Source organism: Aquila chrysaetos, chromosome 12 (assembly GCF_900496995.4).
Source record: "Aquila chrysaetos chrysaetos chromosome 12, bAquChr1.4, whole genome shotgun sequence".
Lineage (NCBI taxonomy): Eukaryota > Metazoa > Chordata > Aves > Accipitriformes > Accipitridae > Aquila > Aquila chrysaetos.
In genome coordinates this window covers 13,233,063-13,251,771 of record NC_044015.1, presented here as the reverse complement: position 1 = coordinate 13,251,771, position 18,709 = coordinate 13,233,063, and the positions used below count along the sequence as shown (strand labels likewise).

The window sequence follows — 18,709 nt, the reverse complement described above, 5'->3', positions numbered from 1 at the left end:
AAACACTGTACGTAGAATGAAACAGTACTGTAATCCCACCCATGAAGTTACCTGTCCCTCTTAGGTTCTCTGGGCCCAAGGGCAATGTATAATATCTGTATGTCATTTACTCAGTCCCATCTGCTTCACAAAGAGCTGGATGACAAGAGTACTTTTGGATTGCAGTATGGGAGGAGAGCACTGCCGATCACGAGCAAGGGAAGCCAGGAACCAGCTGGCAGCATGAGAGGTTCTGCCAAGGTAGAAAAACTCACGGAGGGGCAGAGCAGACTTCCTTCCAGCTTCCTATTTATCTTGTACCTAGGGACCATGAGCAACCAGAAGGTGCAAAGCACCTGGCATGCAGGGACATAAAGGGAAGCTGAATGTGCCTAGTACCCATGTAGGCAAGAAGGACGATATGACTGAGGCAACACAAGGGCAGGAAGAAAGCATGAATTCCCAGGAGAGACGGAGCTGCAAGCACGCTACTTCTGGCAGTGAGAGAAGTCTCCCCTTCCACCTGCAGCTCTTTGCCTCATTTCAGAGCCCTGGTGACAGAGAAGGAACAAACACTGTCAGAGAGGATTTTGGACCAGATATCGCAGTGGCACTACAAAGTGACAGGCACAGTAGCTGATGACTCCCTCTTCCATGGGACACAGGCCAACCTGCCAGCCAGACTGATTGTTTAGGGAGGTCTGCTGCTTGCCTAGACTCCAGATCCATGATGGCATGGAGAAATGGCTGAGTCTCACCTGGCCTTCCAGATGCTACTCCTCGCTGGTCATCCATGTGGGCAACAGTGATAGAAGCAGGGGAGAGAGACCCTGAGCAGACAAGAGGTGCTCAGATGAGCAAGAATAAGGGGCACAGGCACCCGAGGCTGTAGCCTGGTGACTTGATCTTTCTAGTCTGGAAGAGGAATGGCTCAAGCAGATGCTATCAGGTGCAGGTGGTGTCACTAGTGAGACTCTTGGCTTCCTGACCATGAAGCCTTGCTTGCTGGTGAAGACGGCCCATGGGAAAATAAAGAATCCACCTGACCAACAGAGTGAGGAACAAGTTTATGAACAGACTTGCTAATTTAATGAGGAAGACTTCAGACTAACTTCAATGACAAGGACCTAAATGAGCAAAGGGTGCAAATGTTGCAAATGCAGGAGGAATGCATGGGCTAAAGTTAGTAGTGAGACCTCCATGTTCCTGCTCAGAAGGAAGAGTGTTCAGAGGCTTACCTCAAATGTCTCTATATTAATGAACAGAGACATCAAACAAGAAAAATTGGAAGTTCAAGTGCAGTCACAGGTCTATGACACAATCAGAATGCCACAGACTTGGTGGGACAGCACACATGCCTCGCACACTGCCATGGATGCGTGGAGGCGGAGAAGATAGGTGAGGAAAAAGGGTGCAAGGGGGCTGTCCTCTACAAGAAAGCAGCTCCTTGATTGCACAGAACATCAGGATACAACCAGAGACACATCTTTTGGGAGCTTCTGGGTAATGATCAGAAAGAAAGTAACGGCTCTGTTATATTGTACTTTTTATTCTCTACTACTTGCTAATAGGGCACAACATTATCACTGCACAGAATCCTCCATTTTAGGTTCCTTACAGGCACAGAAAGGTAATGCCTGATTTCTCTAATTCTTCTGGTCAAGTAGTAATATATATATATATTTTTATATATATATATAAAATAATATATATATATAAAGTCAAATACTATCATTATGACCCTCTTTAGCATCCTGTCTACTGAAATAATGTATAGAATTTCAAGTTCAGTACACTCGCACAGATTTGTGGCACTGCTTCAGACCTTAAAATACAACCAGTAAGTCTACTAATTGGGTGAATAAACCACATCAGGTCTCAGCATTATTAAGTTGTTGCCCCCACGATGCCCTGTTATTTAGAACTCTAATTGCCTGGTATCTGAAGAATTAGAATTTATTTGATGGCGGCACCACTTGTAGCAAGATTTCTAATAAAAATATACTCAGAATTTCTTTAGAATGTCTGTCCTTCTTATCCATAATCCAAAATAGAGAGGATATTAAATATAGTTACTAAATAAACTATTTAGTTACAAGACCACAGAAATTTTTAAAGCAATCCAAACACCACCTTTAATCCAAATTATATCTTTGTAACAGAGCCAAAAGCAGTAAAACTTACTAATCAGAAACAGAAGAGAGACAAAGAATATTTTGGCTAGGAGTTTAAAAACACATTTTATAATAAAAACATCTGATATTACTATATAGCACGAAGACAGTCTCAAATTTACAGCTACCTTGCAAAAACTACAGGAAAGGTAAGGAGAATTTACGTGTATCTGTACACCTACTCAGCTACCAAGAGATAGCAAAGTGAGCAAAAGCAGACCCAGTTACAAGTGACACCATATTGAATATGTATCTACAGGGGTTTTATTTTATACTTCTTTTCTTCTTACTTCCCAGCCCCGACTTCAAAGCCATTCCCTTCCACTGCAGTTTCCCCAGATATCTAGAAAGAAGACAAAATAAAATAAAAATTCACTTGCTACCATCATCAAGTGTTTTAGACTAAGCAAAGGTCCCATCTGGTTCCCAGTTTCCAAAACCAAGAAGAATTTTCCACTGTTCAATGGTGATAAGGTAACAACCTCTTGGTTGTTACGAAGCATAAAAAGAATTACACAGTTGTGCAGAAAGCCCCTATCTGATCAAACTGGTAATCAGTCAAAAATTTCACTGAAATGCAATTTAAGGTGCCAATAGATGGGATTAGTTATAAGAAAGGAAACCATGTGATTTCAGTTTCTTTCTGCAGTCTCCACACTCCAAGTCATGAAACTCCCCTGTGGACTGACAATGCACAGTCACATGGAAATGACCAAGCACAATGACCAAGTAAGTAGAAACATTTCTCAAGGCTTCCATTCCTCAAAACCTGCTTATTCTTGATGCAGTAAGATTATTTGATTATCTTCTTCATAAGTGTTAAGCTTTAGTAATAGAAACCACAAGTATTTACTGGCATCAGCATTCGTAATGCACCTCCAGAGATAGCTATCTATCAAAAAAATGACAAAACAAAGGTAAAGATTTAGGACATGCCTGTTTTGTTAAGCCAACACCCCAATAACGGAGCAGTTGCTTTGAACAGAAAAGCCACATTACTAATCACAAATTTAATAATGTATGTTAGGCTTTGAAAGCTCTTTACAAACACTACCTAATTAACCTACACAGACAAATCCCAACAGGATGAAGACGGTGGTTTGCAGGTGCAAGCCTGGAAAAAGTATGTGAGAACACTTCCAAAGCACCACTATTCAACAAACCTATTCATCAGTGAAGTGGCATGAGCACAAGGGAAAATCTGAGTTTTCTTCAGGATGCAGAGAAATCCGCAAGGACGATCAATAAAGAAAGTCAAGAAGAGTCACTAGCATCCTGATTGCAAATGCTTCCTGTATACTTAATCCACAGACATTTTGGGAATCATAGATTCCTATACTGGGGGAGGGCAGGTATACCAAGAGGTAGGTGGATGTATAGTATCTCTTCATTTCTACTTGATACCAAAGCAAAGCATGAAGAACTTCAGTCACTACTTTATTTCCAGAAATGAAATTCAATGGATGAGCTCTAGAGCAGAGGGCAGCAGCTTAAGTAAGCTTCCCACAGCAAATAAAGCTTTTAAATGATGAAAAAATAACTGAACAGAAGAATCTACTGCACTTTTACATTCATTTATTTCAGCCAACTGAATACAAGTTGACTTGTAGGCATAAGTCAGGTGATGAAGGTTAAGAGTCCTTTCCTGCTTTGCAGAGGGGAAGGTAGAGCACATTTCCAAGCAGGTAGGTTTGTTAAAGCAGCTTTTTAGCTGAAATTCAGTTTCCAACACATTTAAGGGCAAGAAATGAAACAATTTCAAATTACATACACCCATCTTACAAGTTGCCCTCTAGGATAAATAGGACAGAGGCAGGGGGGAAGTAGCTGCAGACAGAGTACAAAGGGAAAAGAACCAAGAAGCCATCTCACAACTGAGAAAGAATGGAGAAGACCTAGGATACCAAGGCATGCACGCTTCTCCATGTACGCAGGCTGGAGCAGATGCACTCCACTCTTTGAGGTGCTCTGAACCTGAAGTCCTTTGTACATAATCAGTAAAACAGGGGCAGAGGTACTAAACTCATTCAAGCAGGTTAGTAAACTTAGACCAAAAGGGTAAGTGACTCAAAAGAAAGTGATGTGGTCAGTCAACAGCAAAAATGTGAATTGAATTCAAAAGTCTTGGAGACAAAAGTCCATTGCTCTAATCCCTGGCCACACTGCCACCCTCAATTCTATATGGTTGTGCCCACTTCTGAACAACCAAAAGGCCATGCCAGCATGGCTTTCTTTTCCCTATGGTTGGTCTGCATGGCACAATGCTGAGGTACCCAAGCTAGTTTTGAACAAACCAGCTTAGATATCATCCAAACAAACTCCACTGAAAAGGATTTAACAACGCTGATGAAGTGTTTTGGCAGTACATCTGTACTGTTTCTAGGATCCATGGGGCACTGTACTGTGTGGACAAGCTCAGCAGCATACAGTTCCACTTCAGTCAATGGGTGCCTCATCTCAACGCGTGCTGATTGCTTAATCACCGAACTGGGCATGAATGTGAAAAGGATTTGGGAAGCAAGATATGTTTTAAGAAAAGCGAGCTCTGAAAAAGGCATCTCAATCATATTTTCCAGTAATCTGCCAAAAAAAAGATAAAACATACTACATCTTGTTTGGGGAATGAGTGGTGCAGATGGTTTTATCCAAATGGCCTGGAAACACAGTGCGCAAAATCTGGACAAGAATACCTGTGGTGGAAAAAAAATTGCCATGGGGTACACAGATGATTATTAAAAAATTGTTCTGCAAATCCAGTCTTAGAGAACTACATGCGTTCTTTAATTGATTATGATATTTCTATAAAATTGTTTAAAGCAAGAAAAATTATAAAAATAAACCGAGCAAATCTCATCCTCTGTGTTTTCAGAATCTGCCTCAAGATTAAGCAAGGAAATTTGGAAGTACTCACTTCCCCATCCAGGGATGTATAATTATTTCACAGGTATTAAAGTCTCAGAGCATCCCTGCAAGGCACACGTGTTGCTATTCACAGATGAAGAAACTTAGGTGAACTTTAAGTTAAATGACTTGCTTAAGATTAAACAATGACTCACAGGCAGCTAAGAATACTCATTATGTCTCCCGACTTCTGATGCCATGTTAAGACTACAAACATCCTATAAATCCTCCTGCTATCTTCCATCTGTAGCAATAAAAGTGAAAATGACAGGCTACAAGGACAAAACTCTATTTTAATTTGAACAAAAAGGTTTTTTTCATTGCTAGAAGCAGCTAAAAATTCTGACAAGTCAGCTTAGAAATACACACTTGGCATGTGAAAAACGGGAGGATCACATTACCTCAGTCCTTCCTAGGGTTGATAAGCCTACAATTAGAGATTACTGTCTGGTCTTGGAAGATGCAATTTAACTGATAAAATTTCCATATTTGAGACAGTGAGGGATACCAAGGGAAGATGATGACAAAAAGAATATGAAATCTTACCTAGCATTTACAATAATTCATGCACACATACCACCTCCATAGAACTGATACTTCAGGCACTGAGTATCACTCCAGTTCTAACTGGATCTTGGCAGAATATCTGCATCCTTTCTGAGGAAGATATTATTCTGCTGTAGAAGATCAGACCGATGTCACATTCGCAAATATCTACTCTGGTAAGATTTGCACGTGTTAAGATTAAAATAACTGAACAGAAAACTAAAAAACCTTGAAAATGTTCCTTCACAATATGCACAATTTATATCACTACAAACAAAATATGTACGACACTTGTCAAATTCTTTCATCTTCCTCAGAAAGCTCAGACAAGCACATTTTATTATGCAAGACAGAGTTCAAATGTATACAACAACAGCAGATTTACCACCTGCTCAAAACTTCATAGAAATTTAAAAGGAATTCTTCAGTGTTGGTTCCAGATTCTGCAAAAGACTGTCACATTCTGCTTCTACTAAAAATGCACAAAAGGAATCAATATCAATGAATTAATCAAGCCAGATTAACTCATTGACTCTGTTCATTGCTTGACACCCCCCCCACACACACACACAGTCTTCCTGTCACAGTTCTGGGAGCAGAACAGGAGAGGGAACAAGCAAGGAAGAAAGAGGAAGATGGAAAAACTACTACAAAACAAGTGGATCTGTACCAAGTGTATCCTTAATTAATTCAAAATAATGTGTTTTGAACATTTGCTTGGTTTATTTTTATAATTTTTCTTGCTTTAAACAATTTTATAGAAATACAATAATCAATTAAGTGTTTTATGAAATCACTGAAAAGATCAACAGGCTTTGGCACCCTTCCTCACTTTGATGTGATCCAAACCACCATCAGTCCATCTACATCTGTAGGCTTAACTTTCTGTTGGCTTGGTACAGAGCACCAGGGAGTCAATGAAAGCTGCAGTTTCTCACATTCTCTAAGAAATAAACTTCATAATGCTAATCCTATAAAATGGGCTAAAGGAAAAGAAGAAAGGAAAGAAAGAAAATAATTTCTAATCTGATTCTAACATTAAACCACCTAATTGCCTGCCTAATCTTTTAGACACGAAGGCCATACAGCCAAGGCCATTTTAAGAGCACAGGCTGGATATCAAGCATGCAAGGGCAGATTCTGCAGTTAGGCGTGTGCCCAGAGCCACTGCAAGCTTCTTGTGCAGCAGGTATTTCCCAGCCCCTTTAGGCATTTTTCAGATGACGATCTCAGCTCAGAACCAAGGGCTTAACAAAGCATGGAATTTGGAATCAGAGCAAAATGAAAAGTATGGATTTATCACCTTTGCCCAATTTTAACCTGGGCACAGCCTGCTAAAGATTAAAACAACAAAGAACCAGATAAAAGTTACAGCAGTTTAAGGTGCCAGTGCAAATGAAAAGCTGTGATTTCTATCCTATGATGGCATTTACAGAGTACTGTCCTTTTGCACATAATGGGTCTATCTTATTTAAGTGCAGCTTCATTTTGGCACAGGATTTTGTCTCCTTAAACTTTAGAACACAAGAAAAAATATTCTCCAGCATAAATATTGTATGCTTATAGAGGAAAAAGAAAGTTTTTTGCTTCTGCCATCTCTTTACATTGAACCCTTCTACCTCATATGTCTCATTCATTCTTTTGAGGGACAAATGCAGGACTCCAAAGGGGATACTAATCTTGATGTGAACTCTCCAAACTTACATCACGGGAAGTGGTCAAGTTCTTACTGTTTTCCTCTCCCAGAAATGATTTCATACTGTGCATGATATTATCTTTTCGCTGTTGCCGAAATTTCTTCTCCTCATCACATAAAGCCATGCTGAACCGGAGATCAGTTGAAGAGCTATTTTGCAAAACAGACAGGCTTTAACAAAAGGCGTAATTCAAAACAGAATTAAAAATATCACCTTTGGAAATGAGTGGTTGTAAGAATAAATTCCTCATTAACCTACATAAGATAAAATAAAAAAAATTAAAATAATATAAAGTTATGATTATTCATGTGACAAGATTGCATCAGCTGATTCCATGGAGTGATGGACGCAAAGAACAATGGTACACTGTGTCTTTAAAACATGCATTTTATATAGAAACCTCGTTGTTCAAATAGTAGTGAAAACCAAACACAAAATATGCAGCTTCTAGTGCTATATTATGTGGTCTTAAAAAGACCTAAATTAAAATATAGCAAGTGAGTTCACCACTCACATACAATTACAAATTTACAGTCTAGAAATTTGAATTCTCTGCTTATCCACTGAACAATGAACTGCAATGAAAAATTTTCATACATTCCTACCAACATACACTCTTCTTAAGTTAGAGGTTCATGTTAAGGGAGGAGAGGGTAATTTTGACTCTGTATCCATTCAGTCTTACAATCAAAAACTGTATGGATGTCAGGACAAATTGTACTGGCTGGCCACAGAAAAGACTAAGCTTTTTCCTCTAGCTTTTTCCCCACATTGTGTGATCAAAAATATATGTAGGGCTGCGTAAAGACCTCAATACTGTACTTAAATAAAAGCTACAACTTCAGCTCCCACCTCTTATTTCAGGTATCAAGGCAGGATAAACAATTTGAACTATCACCTCATTTGGACTAGTTAACTCACTGAGCCTGTATGTCATTCAAAGGGTTTGAACTAAAATACCTCCCAGCAGCACTGCCTCTAGCAGACAGCACCGAGAAGGTGTGTACAAATTCGTCCTGGTATCTGCCTCATTGAAATTCTCATATTTACAAAGATGAGCTAAAAATGTTTGCCGATACTTTGACATGTAGTCACAAGGCAGCATTTTTAAGAGTCCTTTATGAAAAACACACAACGGTGAAATGGATCTATTTAGGTATAGATAATAATTCCTCAGATTTTTTAAAAACCTATTATGCAATAAAATAATGGGATTAAGAAAAAGGGGGAAAAAGGCTGCCTAGAAGCAATGTTCCATGAAGGTATATATGATACCATGAACAAGAGTTCCACGCAGAATCCAAAATCTGCACAGCCATCCGAGAATAACAGAGCAGAACTTGATCAGATCCTTTTGTTTAACATATTTCAAAGCCTACTGCCTAAGAGCAGCAAGACATAGCCAAGTATCTTCTGTTCATTTAATGTCAGAGATAGGAAATACTTGTAATGTACAAGCCCTGGAAGGTTTAGGGGTGGTCTCAAGGACCACCCACATATGCATCTTTACTGGTACAAAATGATGAGCAGAAATTATCCCTGCGGGATGTTTGTCAGTCTCTGGAGTCATTATGAAAGAGTTCTACATTTACAGTTACAGTGCTCACCACTGCTATTTATGGTTACAGACAAAAAAAGACTCTTTAAATGCCTTGTTCTCAGTAATTAGTTTTTAGACTTAAAAGGTATTTTTCTGATTATGCCTCAAGGTCATTTTTGGTCTTTCACCTAGATAGGCTAAGAAAGAGGGAAGAAGACAGCTAGAGAGGAAACAAAAATAAAGGAAAAAAAAAAGGTAGGCATCTGCTTAGCCTTACACATGGTGAAATCCTGGCCTTACCGAGATCTTCACCTTTGACTTCAGCACTGCATGGTATTAACATTCAAATACATTTCAGGGGCAGCTTTGTAATGAGTATCCATATATGCTGAATGTTAACGTGAGATGTAAAGTTACCATAGAAGGTAAAATAATGAGGATAACAGCTGAACCTGATGTCTGTGAGTTTATTAGAGAAAAAGCCCTTGAAAAGGAAAGCACTTAGCATAAACCAGGATGAGAAATTCATATACAATGGCCTTGTTTCTGAAAATATTTGGAAAGGGCACACCTCCTAATAGAAGTAAAGGTGTTTAAGTCAGTGATGGAATTACAATGTGAAAAGAACCCTCAATTTTAAAATCTCCTGACTTTACAGTACTTGGTATTTCTATGTTAAAACAAGGAATTTTTGCACTCCATACCTGACATGTTTTTAAGAAAATTCTAACGAACAGAGTAAAATAAAAAATACCTTTGCTGCTAATACATTTTCCACCTTTTTTTAAAAAATATGAGATACTTACCATACTTCAAGAGACAATTCCAAAGTAATTTCAGTGACCTAAACAAGAAATATTTAAATATGGTTACACCACTTACAGACGGAAAAAAACACAAACGCACCTGGAACATAAACTAACTATTGCTGTCAGAATTTTTCTTTAAATCACTTTTTTTTAAAGGGGGACATTTCTGAAATACATGAATGAGTTTCTCTTCTACAGAATTTTTTTTTTTAAAAGTACACAATGTGATTCGAAAATCCACCACTACCACTGAATACAGTAGAAAATGCTGCTAGGTGCTGCTAGGTCCTGACTTTCATTCATCAGATCCCATTGTCTTGGCTTTCTTCCACTGGTAATCCCTTTTTGAGAGTGCTATTAATCTTTGGCCTGAAGGGATCTAATTGTCTTCACACACTTAGGATCCTTTGTTTCTACTGCCAGCCACAGTCTATCTTCCACTTGCTTCCCAGTTCACTGGGTAAACTTCACACTTAACTTGTACCTGAAACAGAGACTTGTAAGGGAATGACTGCTCTGTGTTCCACATGAGTCACCAAGTGTCTTTCCACAGTTAAATATGCTTAAATTATCAATCAGGAAGAGTGATTGCTTGCAAGTTTCTGAAAGATGCAAGTAAACTAATAAATGACACTACATAACGATTTCACTTGCAGACCACAGAGAACTACCTGACCGATAAGCTATGGGTTGGTCTCCTCTGCCTTTCATAGAGCACTTACAAGGGGTTGCCTGCACGCAAAATGTAAAAAAATGATGGTTAACACACCAATTGCATGCTAGGCAAAATCCAAGAGTATGAGGTTGCTAGAACTAAGACAGAATGGACAGACATTTTCATCTCCCCGAGCTCTCTCATATGCAATGGTCACCAACACATTGGTACAGCCTTGTGGGAGTGTAGCAGACTCACACACAGTGTCTTGTTTCACCCTGCCTCTAGCTATAAACGGATTATCCTCCTCATTTGTGGTATGTGATCACTAGGAACAGAGCTAGAACACCTCAGACTGAACGTTTGCTTGACACTTATACAGAGTAGTTAAGGATATGGAAGTGCAAAGCTGCCTCTGGCCTCTCACATCTCACGTACCTGCCAACAGGCCAGGTAAAATCTGGCACTCCACTCCTGCCCTCTGAAATGGGAATTGTAAATGAGGTAGCGTATTAACAGGGTGGTGGGAGAAAGAAAAGGCAAAGAAATAACAAAGGAAGAACATGAAGAAACAGAGTGAAGAGTCATTTACGGAAATACTTCAAAGACAGGGTAGTAATTACATTATTCCAGCACCTGATATTACTAATTTAGAAAGCACTTCAGAAACCATGCAGTGATCCAATGGTTGAAAAAAATGTACGCACACAGTATTAAATAAACCCTTGAAGTGAAACGTTCCAATAGGGAAATAGCATGCCATTTTCTATACCTTATACAGACTGCCACAGAAATCTCAGGAATACACGTTGTGTATACAAATTGTCTACGCTGGGCTCAACTTCACTTGATGTTCTGTTACTACTTCCTTATAAATTTAGAGTATATTTGGCTTTTTTCACTGATTTTTTTTCCCCTGTGTTCTCTACCAAGCTTTGCTGAGTGCTGATGAGAAGTTAAAGCATATCTGTTATGTGGCAAGGCCTTATATTATTGGCACAAGCTTTGCAAACTGTGTTTTCAAACTATTCATCAGCTCTTTCTCACTACCTCACCTCATGCCTGGCAGAACCAGCCATCTGCAGTCAGCCCACACTCTGGAAGTCCAAGAGTTACTGAAGCACTTAGTGAAATAAATATGCGGAAACTCAAAAATATGCAGTAACTTTAAAAAAAAAAAATTTTAAAAAATGAGGGTATCAAAATTCCAACTACCCTAAGGCTACACCTAATTAAATACTAAATCTTACATATTAAACTCTCTGATTTCCAATAAATAGGCCTTAACCAGTTATTTGCTGTAACCATACTTTCATATCACATGGAAGACAGCAGAGCAGTCACAAATCAAGACCTCTGACCATATAATAAACCAGAGTCCAAAACAGAAATGCAGACAGAATTTATACATATAGTGTATGCATACAATATATATAATATAAAGATAACCAGATGTGATGATATAACTACATGTACTGAATTATGTTCAGAATGCCCTGTGATACACTACTCTAATAAATGACAACATTTCAATACGTGCAGAACAAACTCAATTACACACAGATTTAACAACAATTTCCAGGAGTTACCGTGCAGGCAGACAATCCCTGTTAAACTGGCTCCATCTGTTTTGTATACGTGTTTAAAGAGAATAATCCAATTAATGCATTATTTCATGTTAACTAGGGTTGTGTTACAACAAGCCATTTATTGAAAGTTAAACATATAATAAAAAAGAATTTCTGTTAGCTTTCTGGAAGCCACAGGTATCAGTAGTAGAGGTAATATACTGACCAGCAAACTCTACATAACCTCTCAAGCTAACAAAGACCATTAAACTAAATTGAAACAAGTGGTGAGGAAACTGGTTTAGCAAGCGGAAGTTTGAAACTAGACTTTTTTAAAGAGAATTCTCTCAGCAGGGACACAAAGGCATTCAGTGGCACTGTTTTTCTTAATTCTCCCCTCAGCAGGGCTGTAAGAAGATAAATACAGTGCCTTTAGGCCAGCACTTTGTGTTTAACCACGGGCAACAGTGAATGCTTAGAACAGGGTATGCAGAGAACAATCCTCACCTGAGATACTCCCACCCATGCCCCCAAATATTCAGCTATTTCCTGATTGAAAGGCTGCCACCCTTACCCCCTCCATGACATATTCTAATCCCTTCTTGAATTCAAAACTTATCTCTATATTAAGAAAACAAACACATACATAGTACTGAGGCAGACTGATGGGATCAGAAATAGTCTTGTATTTCCTTTCAACTAGAAACATGTACTTCTGACGAGTATCAAGAGCAGGCCAAATGTTTTTCTTATGCTTCAACAAAATGAATGAGGGAATACTCGAGTAACATCAGACTCAGTGAGAGTCCTTAGGACACGCCACTTAGCCTTTATAAGCACCATCCTCTACTGATATGTGAAGAAGATTTATCTAACCAGAATGTGGCGCAGATAAAATTCAGATACCTGATAAAGGACTGAAACGTGGTACGTCCTGGTCTACACAATAGTTTAGGTCTCTCAGTTCAGGTGCTCTTTTAAGAACTTTCCATCATGTTCAAAGCTGCACCAACAAATGCAAAGCTATGAAAGTTGCAACTTACATCATTGAAAGTTAACTGGACCTCCTTCTTCTCTCCCAGTTTCAGAGAAGATATAGGAAATGTGGATGTGCCAAGAGTCTCATCCATAACATAATTGGCATCCATCAAAGTAACCTAGAAAAGATACACGGGTATTCAAATTTATTTTCATAAATCCCTTTTTAATTCCATACAGCCTATGCCTAAAGTAAAAAAAAAATTATACGGAAAAGTAATAGGCCCAACCCAGTTAATGCCCAATGCCAACAGACATGTTCTTTTAAAACAGGATAAGCTCATGTATAGTGTAGGTGGCACCTTCAAGGCAATTGCATGAGTATGACAGTATCATTTACAAAGGGTTTTTTATCCTAGCACCCTTCTGCCAGTAGATTTCACCATCTTTCTAAGCAGACATAGTAACTTCAAATTATACATATAAAATATACAATTACTTCAAATTTCCAGTTAGTAAAACTTCTCTATGGAGAAACTTATATAGTTTTAAATGTGATATGCCAAAACCCAGCAACTTTTCAGTGAAGACGGCATCCATACATCCTAGCCTTGTATCTGCAGCCCAAGATTTTTTATAGCAATGATTTGGCAAAAAGTGCAACATTCCAAATTACACAAAGCTTTTCTCTGTATCCAGCCAGATCTTCATGTCTCTTCTCATATTCTCCATGTCAGAGCATATACCTTTTCAAAATGTGATACTGTCCAAAGATGTATGTGGATACCGCAGAACACTGTTCAACGCTTTTACTCTAACCCATGTGGGTCTACATCTAGCAGTCTTTTTTTTTCTCCATGGCAGCCTTCCAAGTTCTGAAGTAAGATATTCAGAAAGAATTTCAAACTAACATTTCCATGGTTTCTATTAAATTTGGCTTACGATTTTTTTCCACTTTGTGGAATTCTATCTTCTAAAATATCGTATGTTTGCAGCTTGGACCATATCTTTTGCATTTAAAAAAAATTGAATCAAGATACAATCACTTGAATAACTAGTTGCTACATCTGGGTTCAGCCTCTTCTCAGCTATAAAGAATCTTCTTCATCCTGTGCCACAAGCAACCCTTTGAAATGATGAACTGTATTTTAGGACACAACTCATTATTTTAATGGCATCTACGTTATTCTGTTTCCTTGCAAACTTTATGCCCATTGATGTAATCTCTGAGGGCTGTCTTTTAAAACCAATAGCAATAACAAAAACTTCTTAATGGGATTTTGGAGAGCTTCTTACACTTTAGAGTGAAAACTGCACTTGGGATAGAGTTAAAGATTTAGATTAAAATAATCTGAGGAGTCAAGAGGATTGTGGAGTCTGTGTGAGCTTGGAAATTCACAAAGAGGTTTTCGGTGGGGAGGTGGTTTCGCATATTTGAATTCTGACACTGCACTCCATGCAGAATCCAAAGGCTCTGCCGGGCACTGCGTGTGTGTACAACAGTGGCAGAACACAAACATCAGTTTTAACCTGAAGACTATACCTTTCATGGTGAAGATATTGTTTACCGTGAACACCACATATGTGTATGCAAATATACATATCAATCAGGTCCACAGTTAACCATTATTACATGGTATCACTGGCTCTTTGCAGGTAATTTTCATGGAATGTTACAGCATGTGTCTCAGAGAACAGCAACAGCCTTTAGTTATTGTAAAGATACATTTCCAAATTCTACTTAAATTAATCTTGTGTTCTGTTACAGGAGATAGAGACTTGCAGAACCCAGCAGTATGCTATGGCCATACTGTGCTGGAAATCAACAGCTTGCCAGCTCATAAAATCCTGTACTTTATAATGACTGCATAAAACCATGCTAAAAACTGAGAAACACCTTACAAAATGTTAGCCAAATTACAAAAGATGTTTTAGTAACTGGAGGTTCTCACCCTGGTGGGAAATGAGCTAGTCACATTGTTACCACAGAAGGAACCAAATGAGGCAGGCCTCCACATGGTCAAAAATATCTGAGACCATGTAACAGTAAGAAAGGAATGCCTTACCAGCCTCTCAACTTCTTCACATCAGAATGCATAAAGATACAGAGTATAAGAGGTGGTAGTGTTCCCAAGAAGGCAGGAGGTAAGCCACTGGCCACTGCTGTTTGTGACTTTAATAACTTATCCTTTAAAAATCCTTGAACCAAATTTTGTACTCAACAAATTCATACAGTACTAGGGAAGCTGCCTAAGTGTAACTACAAGCAGAATCTGACCCAGTCTTCACACAATGCCAGTAAAACCAAGGGAATATATTTTAACTATTATTTGCTATTCCTCAGTTCACCATTCCACTTCTCTTTTGAGCATCATGAGAGCTGCTATAGATCACATCAGTTATTTAGCCAGCTGTAGCTCCTGCAGATCTTCCAAAAAAGCACAGGATCTGCAGAGAGAGAGGTAAAACTCTCTGCCCCGGGACTTTTGTTAGAATCCACAAAGTCTTTATCAGGCAAAATTGAAACAATTTTTAGTTCCCATACTGCAACAAAGGCAGCTGATGAACCCAAGTTCTTCTTTTCTTCTTCCTATTTCCATAAATGCTTTTTCACGAAGAAACCAGAATCATTCCATTCCTCTTCCTAATTCCTGATATCTATTTGCCTGAGTTGTTATTAGAAAGCAAGAACTAAGTTAGAGATTTCAAACTTTTATCAAGTTTCATGTGGCCAGTTTGCATGTCTGACCCAAACATTTAGTAAGAATCAACTCAGGTGACTGTTGCACCTGACCAGCTGGTGGAAGCTATTTTGGGTAATTTGCTTTCTGCAAAGCTGTAGGGAAGTTACTGTGAATTCCCTAGTATTGCTGTCTCTTTTGCAGGATGCATATGATAGTTCTTCATGCTCCATTGAGCTGATCATGGGATTCTTCCTCCCTGAACTGTAGAACCTACCCCTGTCCCCAAGAACACAGGGAGCCTTGTAGGAAGCACAATTCAATTTTCAGATCTTGAACAGTTTAGCCCCAAGAGATTATGGTTACTAGTGCAATGAAAAGCTTCACAGGCTTTAGCCTCTGTCGCAGTTGGCCAATTTAAACTGAAACTCAGTAAGCTCGGGTCAGAAGACTTCATGTGTTAGGGCCATCCCCTATGAAGAACCAAGCTAACAAAGGACTACAGATAACCTTAAATGCTTGCCATGCCCACTTATAAAATGGTTACACTTAACACTCACCTTTGGTACACAACCCAGAAAGGTTTAACATACTGAGACTTAATGGTGGCTTAGTCAGCTAGCCTGCACGTGGAATAAGAGTACCCAAAACATCACTGGGTGGGCTACACAGCCCTTGGCTCCAGGCATAGAGGACAGAGCAGAACCATGCTTCTACTTTCTGTCTCCTCAGGGAGAAGCAGGGAATGGGCAGAGACTTGACTTTACCCCACCTATTCACTGTCCATAATAGTTGAATCAGTGTAGGAAGCAGGGAGAAAATAATTTATGGCTGATGTGAAGAATAGTAAGCTACTAGCCCTCAGGAGCAGTCCGAGAGATGACTCAGAGGCATATCCTATAATAACTCTCAAGGCTACTCCACGAATAATGCAATTTGTACAACACCTCTTGCTTAGCACCATGCCTAAAGGCAAAAAAAAGCCTTTAATGTTTAAAAAAAAAGTTGTCATCTTGAGACAACAGATGCCATACATGTACAAGCTACTGTTACTTTAACCTTCTAGACATTACACAACTTCCATTTTCACAGATACAGCTCAGCCATGTGATTTACCTCAAGAACATTCTCTTGGTTGGGGTCCAAAATGAACTCAAAGGTCTCATTCCACACAGGATTCACATCGTTATTGAAATGTTTTGTTCTCTTCCTGCAATCAGGAGCGGATGGGATGAACAGCTCCACATAGGGATCTGGAGTATCAACTACAGAGCAAAACAGATGTTGAAGTTAGGTAAAACTCAAGTTTGGGTTGCAATAATCAATACAATTATGTGAAACCAGAGATCACCTCATGGTCTATGACAGAAAAATATTCAACTATATAAATTACAGAAATATAATGACATGAATCATACAATGATATTAACAATCTCCCAAAAAAACCCAGACATTATGCTTTTAAGAGAGGAGGAAAAAAGCCTTGAACAAACAGAATGGCACTGGGACTGATTCAAGTTTATTTGAAATATGTATGCTTCTACCAGGCAGTGGTAATTATTTTTAAAAACTTTTACCCCTTCCTCTCTTTCTAGCCTTTAATTACTTTGGCTTGTGTCACAGAAGTAAGTATTCCACAAAAACAGTCTTCAGTTAACGAAAACAAGCAGCTTGGTATACAGTTTTGGATCCTCTTTCACCTTTACTGGTTTGGCAATCATCAAGGAAATCAGTCAGACCACTTATGTACTGCTAAACACAGTGTAAGGAGAGCTGTTCAAATCTGAAACCACTGCAATTACCAGATCTTTGTGGAGGTCACCACAGAATCAAGATCTCATTTACACAGTAGATTTGAATAACAAATGCGCGGAACACTAACTGAAAATATAGAAACATATGCCAACTATAGCTAATCAGAATTATCAGAAGGAGAAAAATACACGTTGACAAAACTCATCTGATGTGTCTAATAATAGCCATTCCTGAGAGCAAAGAATGCATTGTTGGCAGCCCTAAAAATCCTACATTTCTAACCGGTTAAAGGATGTAATATTTCTCTGTCCAGTGAGGTTTCTTCTGTCCAATGAGAGTTTTTTCTGTCAAATTGTGCCAAGGCTGATGTAGTCCTTTACAGACTTCTCTACAACATTGCTCAGATGCTTCAAAGCAGAGCATGGGAAGTTATTTCATTTTGCTGATCATAAAAACCCACCTGCTCTCCTGTGGTAAAACATGCACATCTTTCCAGCATCCTCTCTTCAAAGTTTGTCCTCTGCTTTAGTGAAACATTTTCAAGCAAATACAAAACCCACCACAAACAAGAATCCTTTCCTTAAAGGTCTCTTATTGAAACAGATTAAAACCCATTACTAGGTAAAACAGGTCTGAACATTCCTCCTTGTACACACTTTAAGTCTAAACAGACTTTTTTCAACAAAGCCAAGTGTTTTTCAAGACTCTTGGATTTCAATAAAATGTTATCAGTGAGATTGCTGAGGCCCAGAACCACATGGTCATTTCAGCTGGGAGAAGGAGGAAAAGAGCAAAACAAAAAAGTTTTATAATTTCCAATAGGAATCAATTGTCTTCTGGAAAAAAAACCACCAAACAACCAAAAAAAGGCTCTTTGAAACCACTCAGGAGTTTCTGTATCTGTACCAGGGCAGAACAAAATCAATACTCAAAATGTTTGGCCTCCCAGGAATTCCAGTGGGGAAAATCAGACAGACCTAATGTACCTTCCGATGCCATCGCCAAACATAAAAGACACCAAACTTACCTACAAAGTACTTCAAATATCTCTGGAGATGCAAAATAACATGGAAGGGTCATGCTTTGAACTAAGTATTCCTCTAGCTAGGGAAACTTTAGGGACAGTAAACAAACCTTCTCCTAGACTCAGGCTCCCTCGGTTAAAATTTTGTATGTAAACAGACTTTGTGATTCACAGATTTCACTGTGTGAGGACTTCCTTGGACTGCTACAATGCTCCACAGACCTTCTTAAGGAGTTTTACACTGCGCTCCGTATCTGTGGGTCTTAGCCAGTTGCTACAATTTGGCAGGTCACACTGCTACCTGTATAATTAACAAGCAGCTATTTAAAGTCAGGGATCAGTGTACAAAGCCTTTAAATAGCAATCTTTATTAGCTCCTAAGAATTTATGTCTGATCTTGTC

The 18,709-nt window shown here is 38.8% G+C and overlaps 1 protein-coding gene across 5 annotated transcripts in view; it reads right to left on the bottom strand.

Annotated features, from left to right (window-relative positions):
- PLA2G4A (phospholipase A2 group IVA) overlaps positions 1–18,709 on the bottom strand; it is an 86,053-nt gene that overhangs the window by 28,122 nt on the left and 39,222 nt on the right. For all 5 annotated transcript variants that reach the window (XM_030031798.2, XM_041127863.1, XM_030031802.2 and 2 more), the window contains 4 exons: positions 16,645–16,793; positions 12,913–13,026; positions 9,644–9,681; positions 7,305–7,446 (listed from right to left, as the gene is read on the bottom strand). In XM_030031798.2, coding sequence (XP_029887658.1) covers positions 7,305–7,446; positions 9,644–9,681; positions 12,913–13,026; positions 16,645–16,793 — 443 coding nt within the window. The remainder of the gene's footprint in view (positions 1–7,304; positions 7,447–9,643; positions 9,682–12,912; positions 13,027–16,644; positions 16,794–18,709) is intronic.